The following is a 13,744-nucleotide window of genomic DNA, read 5'->3' on the forward strand; positions in this document are numbered from 1 at the left end:
CAAAAAGAAATATGTTGCAAGTATTAAGGAGTGAAGGAAGTATTGTTTTTGTTTAATGAAATAATATCGTTGTATGATAAATGACAAACGCCTGTATAAAAAGGTACCAACATTGTATAATAAAATTGAATACTGATTGTATTTATTTGTGTGGGGGGGGGGTTTTATATTGATAGTACTTTGATAGGAACAAATTTTATTCCTTTATAAGCTGTAAATGGAGGTGGGCATGGGCTGGGCCAGCACGCGGGCCGGCCTGATCCGATTTTGTTCAAGGCTCGGCCTTGTCCGTTGTTCGCTACATGGGCCGTGGTTGCAACAGTCAAGAAATTTTATTTCAGGCCCGACCAGGCACGAGCCGCCTATATGACACGTGAACTGACCCGTAGGCTGAACTGCCCTTCTCATTTTTTTTAAATCTAAAACTGCCAATAATTCAAAAAATATAACATAAAACCCGGGTCAGGCTTACAGGAGGAACGAGCCCGACGCACATACCTGGAGCGAACCGTAGACAAAATATGAAAATTTTATGTCCGACCTGGCCTGTCATTGCCACTACCCCGCTTGACCGAGCCCATAAATAGGATGGGCCCGACCCATGTCCAGGTCTAGCTGTAATCAAACTCTAATAAGCGATACTCAAGAGTCCTAATCGCAAGAACTAGTCCAATCAACTTTATCATTTTATTACTTTATTTATTTAAAACTTAATAGATTCTGTGTTAGAACTTAGAATGACTCATGATCTAGCCCAAAAGGTCAATACTGGGCCTAAACGTTGTTGTTTGTTACACACTTACACTATTTCCCAAATTAAGTACACTTTAATAAATAAACTTAAGAACTTTTCAAGGGGACAATGACAATTAATGAGAGTTAAATAAAATCATACATGCGATGATAATAACCTCAACGCGGCCTCATAGACTCTCTCTACGTATTCTCACATGGACGGTAAAGATCATTTCCAACAACAACCAATCACAATTTAAGCGAATTTCTCACGTGCTTCAATTTTTTTTTTCAACAAAAAAAAAAACATTAAAAAACATCAATGATTAATTTTCTAGAAAAAAAGTCTTCGTTTAATTTTAACCTCTTCTCATTATTCACTCCACCACTACACAAAAAAGAGTAACCATCACTCTCATCATCTATTTTTACATATATAAATAATACATATATTTGTTGTATATATAACAAATCAACAACATTCAAGTAAACCCCATATTCCATAATTAAAGATAGAAAAAAAAAAGTAGTTTGTACCAAAATTTCTCTCCAATAAAGAAAAGCATCAGGTGCTTTTGATTTGATTTGATTTTGTATGTTTTTTCTTTCTTTTTGATTAATCTAAGAAACACTCACTTCACTCAAAGATAATCATGGATAGTCTTATTGATGAATACCCAATTTACTGGGAATCAGACATCGGCATGTACTTCCAAAGTCAAGAACTTGATAATAGGTATTATATATATAGTCCATTAATTTTTGTACATTTTTTCTCTCATCATTTTTTTCCGTTGTTTATTTGATCAAATTTTTTGTTTCGCAAGTTGGGCATTTGAAGATACCATATCATCTTACTATGACTACGATTCGAGCTCACCTGATGGAAGTGCTTCTTCAATGGCATCTAAGAACATTGTTTCGGAACGAAATCGTCGTAAAAAGCTTAATGAACGTCTTTTCGCTCTCCGAGCTGTTGTTCCCAACATAAGTAAGGTACTTATATATTTATTTGATTGATTGATTCTGTTTTCATTTTGAGTTTTTTTTCGAGGAAATTTTTTAGGAATAGATTGTTAAGTGGGGATTTTTTTTGAAATATACCCAAAAATTTAGAGCAAATCTTTTGACTAGTTTCCGGAAATAGTTAGATTTGGACACTTTTTAGATCAAGACAAACTTCCTACTTCTAGTAAATTTGACCCTTATTTTCCAGTATTAGGTTCATCTTTTTTCTGGGTGTACCCACAAAATTGGAGTAATTAAACTTTGTTTGCATTATGAGCAAGATTTTGAGTCATAATTAGTCAATTTAAAGTGTTGGAGATAGTACCTAGTTAAATTGATATTTGCCGGTTATATAATACTTCTATCTAACAAAAGTTGGTGTACTTGTATTGATGAAAATACTTATAATAGATGGATAAAGCGTCAATAATCAAGGATGCCATAAACTACATAAAAGAACTCCATGAACAAGAGCGAAGAATCAAAGCAGATATATCCGACCTCGAGTATCGAAAATCGAAAAGCAATGGTAATGGTAATGGTAATGGTAATGGTAATGGCAATGGCAATGAGAATTCATGTTCAATGATGGATTATGAACAAGAGTTGCCTTCATTACTAATCAAGTCCAAGAAGAAAAGAATTGATCATCGCAAACAATACCAACAACAACAACATTATGATTCCAACGGTAGTTGCAGATCATCTGTCATTAATGACTTAGAAGTGGGTGCTCTTACTCAATCTCTTCAAGATTTGTTGTTATTTTTTTATATTTTGTTTCCAGATTTTTTGGGATTAAATTTAATTTAGTAGTTGTAGAATGATTGGTGCTGTTAATTTAATATTGCTGCAATAATGGTCTGACCAAATCTTGAAGATAAGGAAATTTATATTATAAGTTACTCCTTCCAATATTATAAATTTATATTATAAGGAAATTTATTTCTATTAGTAGTGGGTTGTTGATCTACTGGGTAGTTAAAGTTTTTTCCCTCTAATCTATCGTAATTTACCTGTTTAAATAATGTTGTCGCACATAAAAGAAAAGACAAATAGTGAGTTTTATGTTAACGGAGTTTTATGTTTGATATTGTATATGTAGGTGAGGGTATCATACGTGGGGGAAAGAACAATAGTAGTGAGCTTGACGTGCAGTAAAAGAGAGGGCACAATGGTAAAATTGTGTGAGATGTTTGAATCTTTAAAGCTTAAAATTATTACAGCACATATCACTGCTTTTGCTGGAAGGCTTTTGAAGACAGTATTTCTTGAGGTTAGTTTCTTTCCTGCCCCCCGTTATTATGCTTAAAATTGTGTGGTTATGCTTTTTATTTTTTGACAAAGTTTGTGGTTATGCTTTTACACCCCATTACTTAGAAATAAACAGTTAGATTACCTTACATGGAAAAGTTGTTACTAAATTATTCCAAGTTCTAACAATACATGAACGCGTCAATGTCTCAATGTGCATGATTCATCACATATTCACATGTACTAGTATGATATACCATTGAATTGACTCGAGTCAACTATAAACACGACAAATTGATTCGTACACGATTATTATTCTGAATTCTTAAGTCTATCTAATGTTCCATTTTTTCTCAAGTAATATTATGTGCTATTTTGGTCATATGTTGTAAAAAATTATGACATTTTGTCCTTTTTGCGGAAAAATAAGCGGCTCGAATAGTGAGTTCACCAATCGTGCTTGTGCGTATATGTCGAGTCGGCCCACAAGCCATGCCAACTTTTGTAAGAGAAACGTTGGGTATCTATATGTGCAATAACAAGTTGGTATCTTACACATGACACAATTATAATAGTAACAAGTGTTTTTCCAATTGGTACAAAAGATGAGTTTTTTTAACAAATAAATAATACTCTTTAATTATTACCAGACCTCTTCCAAATAAAATCATTTCAGTATCATTTGATAGCTTTGATAATCCCGATTGAAAGAGATATTGATACTCATCTATCGAATAGATATCAAATTAGTATTTATTAGATTGATACTCCCTTTGTTTTTTTATCGTTCTCACTTAGAATCTTGACACTATTTATACTTAGAGAGAAACTCAATATTTTTCAATTTATAAGAAAAAATATAGTCATGTGGGGTCTCAATTAGTACATTATTAATACTCAATCATCATAATTTTTACTAATATATAAGAAAATATATTTAAGTTCAAAAATGTGCATTAAGAGATGAAACGAAGGGAGTACAAATTAACAACTCATCTTGAAGATAGTGTTTATAATTTTTATGAAGGGGTACGATTATTGGTTAAAGCTTTGAAATTACATTGATAACTATGCTTTTTTTATGGATCTATGTCCTTTATCTCAACCAAATTGTTATATGTACAGAAGACTTTGTTTTCTTAGATAATTAATAAATAAAGGATCACATGAACAAACGGTCACTTGAACAAAGGGTAAAAATATTATTTGTGTCAACTAAAATAGTCATCTTCTACCTGTTAGTTTCTTTTCTATGTTGTCCTATTACATAGAAGTAAGTGATAACTGATAACTAATGTATCTAATATGAGAATAACTAGTTAACTAGTTTCAAGTTTCAACCATATATTATTAAAGTTATGCTATTCTCAACTTAGCAAAGATATACTTCCTCCGTTCCATTTTAAATGAAACGTTTGCTTTTTCACGCAACCCAATGCGCTTCCTTAGTCATTAATATCTTTAGTTGTGTACACGTAAAAAATATAAAAAAGTTATAATTTGATAGTATGCATCGAGACGAATCTAACAAGATCCCACTTGACTATGTTTTTTCTTTATATAGTAGCGATAAATTGGAGTCAAAATTGATCAATGAATAGTGACATTTCACCCAGTGTTTCATTTAAAACAGAACGGAGGAAATATTTTTTTTAGTAAAGTACGTTAAGGGCCTATTCTCTTCGGCATAAAACAGCTGAACTGACCTGAACTGAATTGAACTGAACTGAACTGAACTGAACTGAATTGAACTGAACTGACCTGATCTGAACTGAACTGATCTGAACTGAACTGAATTGAACTGAAATGAATAGTGATATGTGAGAGTAAAAGTATTGTCAAGAGCTGAACTGAACTGAACTGGTCTGAACTGAACTGAACTGATCTGAACTGATCTGAACTGAACTGAACTGAACTGAACTGAATTGAACTGAACTGAAAATAAGCTGGGGAGAACAGGCCCTAAGTCAGTTTATATATGTAGAATTATGTAGTAAAAATTAATCAAAAATAAGTCTAGCAAAATTATATGAAGGTGAACAAAATATACTAAATTCAGCAAAAATCTAGTGATTAGATTATACTTCCTCCGTCCCAAAATATAATTCCCATTTCTATATTGAGAGTCAAATTTCAAAAACTTTGACCAAATATTCTTACTAATGTATACAAAAAAACATATTCATGAGGGGTCTTGTTAGATTCGTCTCAATGTGTAAATTTGTAATATCAACTTTTTATATTTTTTACTAATAAGAAATAGAAGATATCGTAGGTTAAAAGTACGTCTTGAAGATTGTACAAAATGAAATGGGAATTATATTTTGGGACGGAGGGAGTAGTATTCCACAATAATCTCATCGCAATTAAAAGCAGACTAGGGCCAAATTAATTGACACCAAAATGAAACTTTTATGTTTCAATAGTCCAGATTAAAGCCAAAAAATCATCTGAATCTAGGCCTCGAATAACGTTCAAAATGTATCTGTTGACATTTTGCAAGCTTATAAAGTCTTCCATCACCATTTCATTTAGACTACAAATGACTACTAATGACTTTTTTTTGAGGAAAAATGTTTAATGACTACTATTAATGTGAATATGTGATTGATGATATAACACCCAAAAAAAAATGTGACTGATGATGTGCAATTGGTCCCCATACATTAAATTGATGGAGAAAACTTGTATTGGAGTATACATTAAATACAACACGATAACGAATCAAAGTCTATAAGCCACAAACTCCAACATATTCCTACATTTCTATATAAATTTTCTTTTGGTTTGAATTTTATGTGTGCCTAATATTTAAAATTCTTTTGTTTCTCATTGAGTTTGTCTGGTATTCTGGTAAGAGACCGCCTACTTTTAACTTAAAACTCGTTATTAGGCTCGGGCTATGCCCTAGGTAAGAAAAAACTTCATTTATTAATATAATACTTTATGATAATAACACTAAATACAGCTTAGCCTAGTGGTTAAAACTTTAGTATATGTACTTGAGGTCTCGGGATTGTTTTCGCACATCTTTTAATATATTTGTATAGATTAGACAACGGTAAGCCCAATATTAAAAAGAAAATTAGCCCAATAATGACTGTGTTAATTTTTTCGGGTGACTAGTTTAATCAATTTAGTGACTAGGTCTATTTTTTTATATTAAAATTAGACCGTCTCTTTTAATAATTTGTGTTCCTCATTAGCATGAATTATTTTTAGATAAACTTCATATTCCTACTTTTTTCTAGTTTTTAGTAATGTTGGCCCCAGTTATTTTGGGCCGGAATCTCTCAATTTAACTGCTACCAATCACACAAATAACACACTCTTATCATGTGGGCCAATACTTAATTCACGAATTGCTACTTCCCTGTTAAACAGTAGTGATAAATACTTCCTCCGTTTCTAAATAAGTGCAACATTTTTTGTTTTCACGTTTGCCAATGCATTATTTTAACCATTAATAACATCAATTATCAATAAGTAAAAATTATAAAAAGTTGATATTAAAAAAATTCACATTCAGACGAATCTAACAAGATTCCACATGATTATGTTTTTCCTAAAATGTAAATCACCAAAGCTAATTAAAGTTTAAACTGTGAATAGTAAACACTATGCAAATGTTGCACTTATTTAGAAACGGAGGAAGTATATGTTTACATCCCATTCCTTCAAACACTATAATCAATTCTAGAAGTACCATTATATTTGATTTTGTTTTGATGCAAAACATATTATTCAGAAAGCATAAAAATGTTTTGGCCTCAACCATTGAAACCTCGAAAACAAACAACTTGAAAATCTATTTATCTGAGAACATGAATAATTTTTGAACCAATTTCTAATTTAATTTTGCTAAGTAACCAATATATTACTAAAGAGGATCACAATTCCATTCCATTCAATTTCCACACTCAAGTCCCGTGTTCGGGGAATGATTGCTTTCCTTTCATTTGGAAAATCCCACAATAGGTAGTTTTTGAGACCTTGGAGATGAATCCTATCTCATGGTCTGTGCTTGAATCAGTGGCGGATCCAGGATTTGACGCACGTGGGTTCGGAGTCGTTCTAAAAAACCCGAGAGTAATAATATTAAAGTTGTTTACGCGTTAACAATTATGTAGCACATATTTAAACATCCAAAAATACAGATATAGAAAAGAACAATTATATCCTCAATTTTTTTGGAAGAAATATAAATCCAAGTAGTTAGATATATATTAACTATGTACAAATTGAAAATTGGAAGGCAAAAAGTTCAAAAGTACGTAATATATAGAATCACAGTTAAACATTAGTTTGTATTCTAAAAAAAATATGATTTTTTTAGGGGATTAAGAAAGGGAAATTTGATATGAATAAACCATATATATTTTCAATTTTTGGGATAATTATCATAATAATCCAAACTTTTTTTTTGCCATCACCATTTTGGATACATTGTATATAGGAAATTGAAGAGTTGATATTATTTCGATAAGATAGTACTCAAGGTTTGGTGTTTTTCAAAATGAGAAGTTGAGATTATTGTAAGAAGATGGTTAAAAGTTGCGATTACTTGGAAAAAAAATTCCTAAAAAAGAAATAATCAAAATGCTCCAGAAAACCTAAAACTAAAAGGAAGCAAAACAAAATTATAAAGTAGAGCTCAAAAATCAAAAAAAAAAAAAAAAAAAAATGCAAACTTGTATGGAAAAAAAAAAAAAAAAAAAAAAAAAAAAAAAGAAAGGAAAAGGCAAACAAAAGCTTCCAAAGGGATTTGAACCCGCGTTCAGCGGGACAAGGAGCTGAGTATTTGCAGACCAACCAACCACCGAGCTAGACATCTAAAACTGATTACAAAGCGATGCGGAAAACTTATAATTTGTATCCAGTTTCCGATTTTTCATCGTTTTTCATTTTTTTTTCTCCAATTTTTTGTGGGTTCAGTTGAACCCACTGAACCCACGCTGGATCCGCCCCTGGCTTGAATGGAAGCTAGACCTAAATTGAAATTACATATTACTCTCTCCGTTTCTAAATAGAGTGTATATTCTTTTGGGTACAAGTTTTAAGAAGAAATCATATGTAGGATCTTAGTTGCATTAAATCATAATTAAATATAAAAGCTGGTAACTTTTTATGAACCATTCATTAAGGAGAGAGAATGTGGGCCATATGGGAAAGTGGGTGATGTTATAAACGTTGAAAGCAAAATAATATTTCTATTACATAAGGGAAGGGGGAACAATGGTGTCCTATTTTGAAATGCCTATTTTACCCCCCTTTCCCTTTCTAAATTACAAAAGGAATGTCAATACTAAAATGGGGGTTTCTAACAAAGCCAACGAAAATTAAATTTCAACATCACTCAGAAATCACTTATATCAAGAAACTTTACAAATCACTCATAGAATTGAGAAAATCACAAAAAATCACGAACATCATGAAAATGATCGAAAAACTTTACAAAAACAAAAAATTAACTTACAAACTAAAACTAATATACTAGGACGTCAATACATACAAAAACATTCACATAATTCACTTACAAATCATTATTCTCAAAAATCATCATCTCTATTATATAAGGGAAGGGGAGAGCTATGGTGTTCCCGAATGAAGAGACTATTTTATCCCTTTTTCTTTCTAAATTACAAATTTACATACAAATCAAAGGGAGATTCAAATAAAAATAATGGAAATAAAATTATAACAATCACTCACAAGTCAACTAAAACATAGAATTGTATAATTTACATCATACAAATCACTTAAATGAGTAAATTTTACAAAAACCAAAAAATTAACTTACAAACTACAACCAATACACTATAACGTTAATACATACTCACAAAATTTTGACTTGAAATCCAAGTGTCAAGTTTCTTAACAATATATGAAGTAGTATACTTAATTCAAAAATCAACTAAAAAATTATAATATTAGAAATCATAGATAAATTCAATAAAATTTCTGTTTTGTTCATAGAATTTAACTTTAAAAAGTAAAAAAAAAAAGGCTGGTTAGAGACTTAAGTAACAGAGACTAAACCAATTAAATTTTGTAACTAAAAACAATTATACTTTGTATATGTAATGTTCAAATTCTGACTTTACATACGTCGAAAAAAAAATCAAGTTTCTATCTTGAAAAAAATTCAAGCACGCATCACGTGCAAAAAATGCTAGTTTTAATTGGTGGATCATACAAAATAAGGAAATGGAAAATTTATTTGTAAAAAACATAAATGAAAAAATGGACACTTTATTTAGAGACGGAGGGAGTACATATTAGATGAGTATTTCTTTTCTCTTATTGTCATAAGAATATCTCTTTTTCATTGGACAAAGTTATCGTTTTACTCCATCCATTTCATTTTAATTGTTACACCTTGATATTTTACACTATTCACAAATTTCACTTTGACCATCATTTGTGATTTATACGCGGATGAAAATATAGTCATGTGGGATCTTGTTACTTGTTAGATTCATCATAACATGTATTTATGTACTTTTTATAATTTTTACAAATACAAAACTATAAATATATATCCTCAAAATTTTGCATTAACATACATGAAAAGTGTAATCTCAACTAATGAATTAACAATATTTATGTTATATTCGGAAGATGTCACTTTCGAAACTATTGGTTACTTATGGAAAGAAACGATCTATGATAGCGATACTAGGAAAAAAAAAAACAAGGAATAACAATACCACTTCCAATATTGAAATCAGAAAAACCCACCCACTAATGGTTTTTTATTTATCAAAAGAAGAAAGCAATAATTGCATTCAATTAAAAGAAAAAGGCAACAAGATTAATAATACATCAATAAATCAGTTGGAACAAGCACAAGCCCACCTGCTAAAGAATAAAGATATATGCTATCAGTATTCCAGCCCAAAGCAATCGAAACAAGCTCATATACTACTATTTTGCTTAGAAATCGAATGCTATTTTGTTTATTATTAAAAATAGGTGTAACATAGAGAGGTTAATTAAGGTATTATAATTTTGAGACTTCAAAGATACTTAAGTTTATTTGGTTATCGTTTGAATTTAATTCCTATGGGAAGTCTTATTTCATAGGAAGTAAATTCCCCTGTTTATTTTCTAAGAAGTAGCTTTGGGTGTTTGATTGAGCATGCGAATTTGTAATTGACACAAGAATTTTTAATCACCGAACCAGTGGGGTTGGTGATTAATTTCTTGCACTTCATAGGAATTTTCATTTCCTTGGAAATTCTATTTCCCATGAATTTCCTGTTTCCTGCCTACCAAACAACTACCCTATTTTGTACTTCTTAGGAAATCCAAATTCCAGACTGGAATTTGAGGTGAACCAAACGAACTGTTAACGTGAAAGAGTTGATGGTATTTCAAAGAAAATGTTCCCCTTGATTTATTTATATATAGATGATAAAAAGTCATTGATGTCTATTCAAAATCTGGTTCTACTTGTTTTACTTCACCAAGGCTATTAGAGTATTAGATTTTGTCATATTCATGAATTCGGCGAAGAATTTATGTTTCTTGGATTCACATTGCTTTCTAGCAAATTTGAGGTAATACTGAAAATGAATAATTGAAATGACAGTTTGTAGTTTCTACCTATTGATGATCTATTAATAAAATGTCTTAATTTTTTTTGTTAATCATGAATAGTCCTAACTTTAGGTTGTCTTCCTAAAACGGTACACAATTTACGACTAACTTGCCAAAGTGACTAATAAGTGCCATGATGCACAAATTCATAGGCCCTGACTGTTAATGATCTGGATTATTGAGCATGTTCTCATTTTCAAACAAAAGAAGGGGAATATGTTTGCACTTGATGGAAACATATTGGAATATTGACTCCAGTTTAGAACCGAGTGAATAGAAAATGTTCCATATGATATGACATTAACATATGTGGAAGACCACTATTTTGTTTGGAGTTTGGAATCAATAATCAAAATTTTGGGTTCATACATGAATAGACAAGATTTTAGCATACACTTTCGTTGAATACATGCATAATTCGTATAAGCATTAGCATAATTGCGAATCCTTCGGCGGTTTTGCAACACTTGCGCGAACCATGCTAATCGAGGGTGCAGTTTACATCAAACATCTGGATGTATAAATACACTTGTTTACCTTCTCTACTTTTTTTTTTTTTTTTTTTTCTTCTTAATATGAAGGGGACTCACTTGAGCGAAAAATATAGGAAATTTCTCAAATGAGTCCCACAAGGTTTGATCCTAGACATCAGGGATAAAACATGGGAAGCGATCGATACCAGTCATACCACAACACCACCACCTCAACCTCAACCTCACATTCTGTACTTGTGTATGGAGCATATAATAAAGAACATGATAGATTATACCATACTAATACTGTAGGTACACCTTCTTGTATGATTAATGAATTCGTGGAGGGATAACACACTTGTCTAGTTGTTTCTATATATATATATGGCTATGCATGAAAGTGTAAGTTATGGCCGTTTGATAGGGCATGCAAGATGATCTATCGTACAACAGTACTAGAGGTGTCTTATTGGATGGTCCAGAATTGTAGAGCTTATTGTTTCTTTAATCATATTGTCCTTATCATTCATAGATGGGGAGTTTCTTTCATTTTGAAAAACTTGATCTTACTATAAATTTTGTGATGACATATTTCTAAACCATAAAGTTGATGTAATTTAGATTAGGTACAGTTTTGTGAGGGTAGTACCCAAGACTAGGGATCGAATCATATCCAAATTTATGTGCTTATCATTCTCTAACACAAAATAAAGTATTTTCTGATTTTTAATAATGAGTAATATTTGTACTTTTCAAACCCAATTGTTTTATAAATAATATTGTTTATTTTGTGTGTCCTATAGGCAGATGAGGGGGAAAAGGATCACTTGAGGATAAAGATAGAAACGGTGATATCATCTTCTCATAGCATCTAACATCACAGGGGAAAAAGATCGGATAACCCTTTTCTCTTGTTTTGTCTCTTTACCACTCGTTCGAAGTTTCATTGCTATTTGTTGCTAAATTTTTTTTCTTGAGGTGGCTGCTTGTACGTATTTCTTGTATCCCTTGCTTTGTAAGTTGTAAAAGAAACAAATGTCTTATTGCTTGTGAGTTTGGGAATTCGCTCAAGAAAAGTGGATGTTTTCCCCTCAAAGATTGGTGTGATTAGCTCACACAGTGAATAAACATGGCTTCTGAGTTCTAACTTCTAACTAATCATAATCGAAAAAATGATACTAAAAGCTACCTTGCACGTGTTATTTCTCAAACTAGTATATGGGCCCGGGCGATGCTCCGGGTTTTCTCTATGCTACAATTTAGTAGTAGTTAAATAAGTCATCTCATTTTCATTTGAAAAAGTTATCTCATTCATTATATAGATTTTAAAAGTTTTCCCTTCATATATCATTATTAATTTTGATTGAAAAAACAATAATGGTATGGTGGAGTAATGGTTGGATCTCTTTATTTCATACTTGAGGTTATGGGTTCGAATCTTCACGTCAACAATTCTTTATTTTTACTGTATGAGAAAGACGTGGATAAAATGTTATTGAATGAGGGATGGTGACACGTGGCACATATACGTTCTTAGGAACGCCTTTTAATATATTTGTATTGATTCAGTGGTCCAATTTAGGATGTAATATTTCCTATATCTTTTTCCTTATAATTTATCAAACGGATAACCAAAAATCCCGAGAAAGTCTTTTATTTGCCTATCATTATAAACAATCCTTTCTATATTATCTACGGAGACTGATCCCGAACTCTAACTTTTTTGGGGAATTTGGAGAAAATGAGGGATTTATTTCTTCTTATTTAGATACAATGTAGAAAAAGTGAAAAGAAGGAAAGATGGGAAGAAAATAGGAAGGAATCATTTTCCTTCCTCAAGTCAAATTCTCCTGTTTGGAAAGGTTTGGAGGGAAAATAAACTCACTCTTTCTTTTTTCCTCCACCAATGCTATTCATCAAGAAAGTGAGAAAATTGTTTGTTTATAATTCCTAGCTCCATTATATTCACAAAGTAAAACTTTTTAGGAATTGTAACTTCTTAAATTTTTACCAACAAAAAATCATCACATTATTATACATTTTAGAAATTTCACTTTTCATTATCTTCATGTTAACCAAACAAGCACTAACTCTTTTCCAACTTAAGAAAGCACTAACTAAGGAAACCAATCAACCGAAATAATCACAACAACTTATCACCAACTGAAAGCAGCAATAATGAACTAGCAAATCAACAATAACAAGAAGAATCAAAAGCAAACAACACACACAAATTATACGTCGAAAACCCCTTCAATGTGAAGAGTAAAAACTGCGGGACTGTTTGAGGAGTCCACCTTATACTTATCTTATTGATATATTGAGGGAAAAGAAACCCAAACCAGTCTACAAAGGATTCCCAACCCACCAACAATCACCAAACGACAAGGATCAAAATAGAAAGCAAAATGTGTAGAATTCACCTAGAAAATATCAACTCTTTTTCAGCAGCAATTCCTAGTAAACAGGAGCATTAGAATACGATCGAACCACCCAGATTTAATCCCTAGATGTCCCCAACAAGCTACCAAAATTTCAGCACAAACGGACAACGTTTGCCCATCGATCGGACCTCTTGATTGTAGCTGTGCACATAAATGTGAGCTTGGGATTTCCCTTATAAAACCCTTGCTTTCTCTATCTTTTCTCACCTTTGTGTGTGTAAAAGTTGC

General features: G+C 31.5%; 1 protein-coding gene across 1 annotated transcript; it reads left to right on the forward strand.

Annotated features, from left to right (window-relative positions):
• The first annotated feature begins 1,203 nt into the window (after positions 1 to 1,203).
• LOC104884363 (transcription factor bHLH35) lies at positions 1,204 to 12,226 on the forward strand. The gene is made up of 5 exons (XM_010669001.4): positions 1,204 to 1,471; positions 1,563 to 1,731; positions 2,155 to 2,469; positions 2,849 to 3,019; positions 11,876 to 12,226. The coding sequence occupies exons 1-5, from the start codon at positions 1,389 to 1,391 to the stop codon at positions 11,945 to 11,947; spliced, it is 810 nt and encodes a 269-aa protein (XP_010667303.1). The 5' UTR covers positions 1,204 to 1,388; the 3' UTR covers positions 11,948 to 12,226.
• Positions 12,227 to 13,744: the final 1,518 nt, after the last annotated feature.

This window comes from Beta vulgaris, chromosome 8 (genome assembly GCF_026745355.1).
Source record: "Beta vulgaris subsp. vulgaris cultivar EL10 chromosome 8, EL10.2, whole genome shotgun sequence".
Lineage (NCBI taxonomy): Eukaryota > Viridiplantae > Streptophyta > Magnoliopsida > Caryophyllales > Amaranthaceae > Beta > Beta vulgaris.

Excerpts from the sequence above, each read along its gene's own strand:
- LOC104884363 (XM_010669001.4), top strand. The coding sequence starts at position 1,389 with ATGGATAGTCTTATTGATGAATACCCAATTTACTGGGAATCAGACATC. Across the intron at positions 1,732-2,154 it reads TTGTTCCCAACATAAGTAAG|ATGGATAAAGCGTCAATAAT; the intron begins GTACTTATATAT and ends TACTTATAATAG. Across the intron at positions 2,470-2,848 it reads CTGTCATTAATGACTTAGAA|GTGAGGGTATCATACGTGGG; the intron begins GTGGGTGCTCTT and ends TTGTATATGTAG.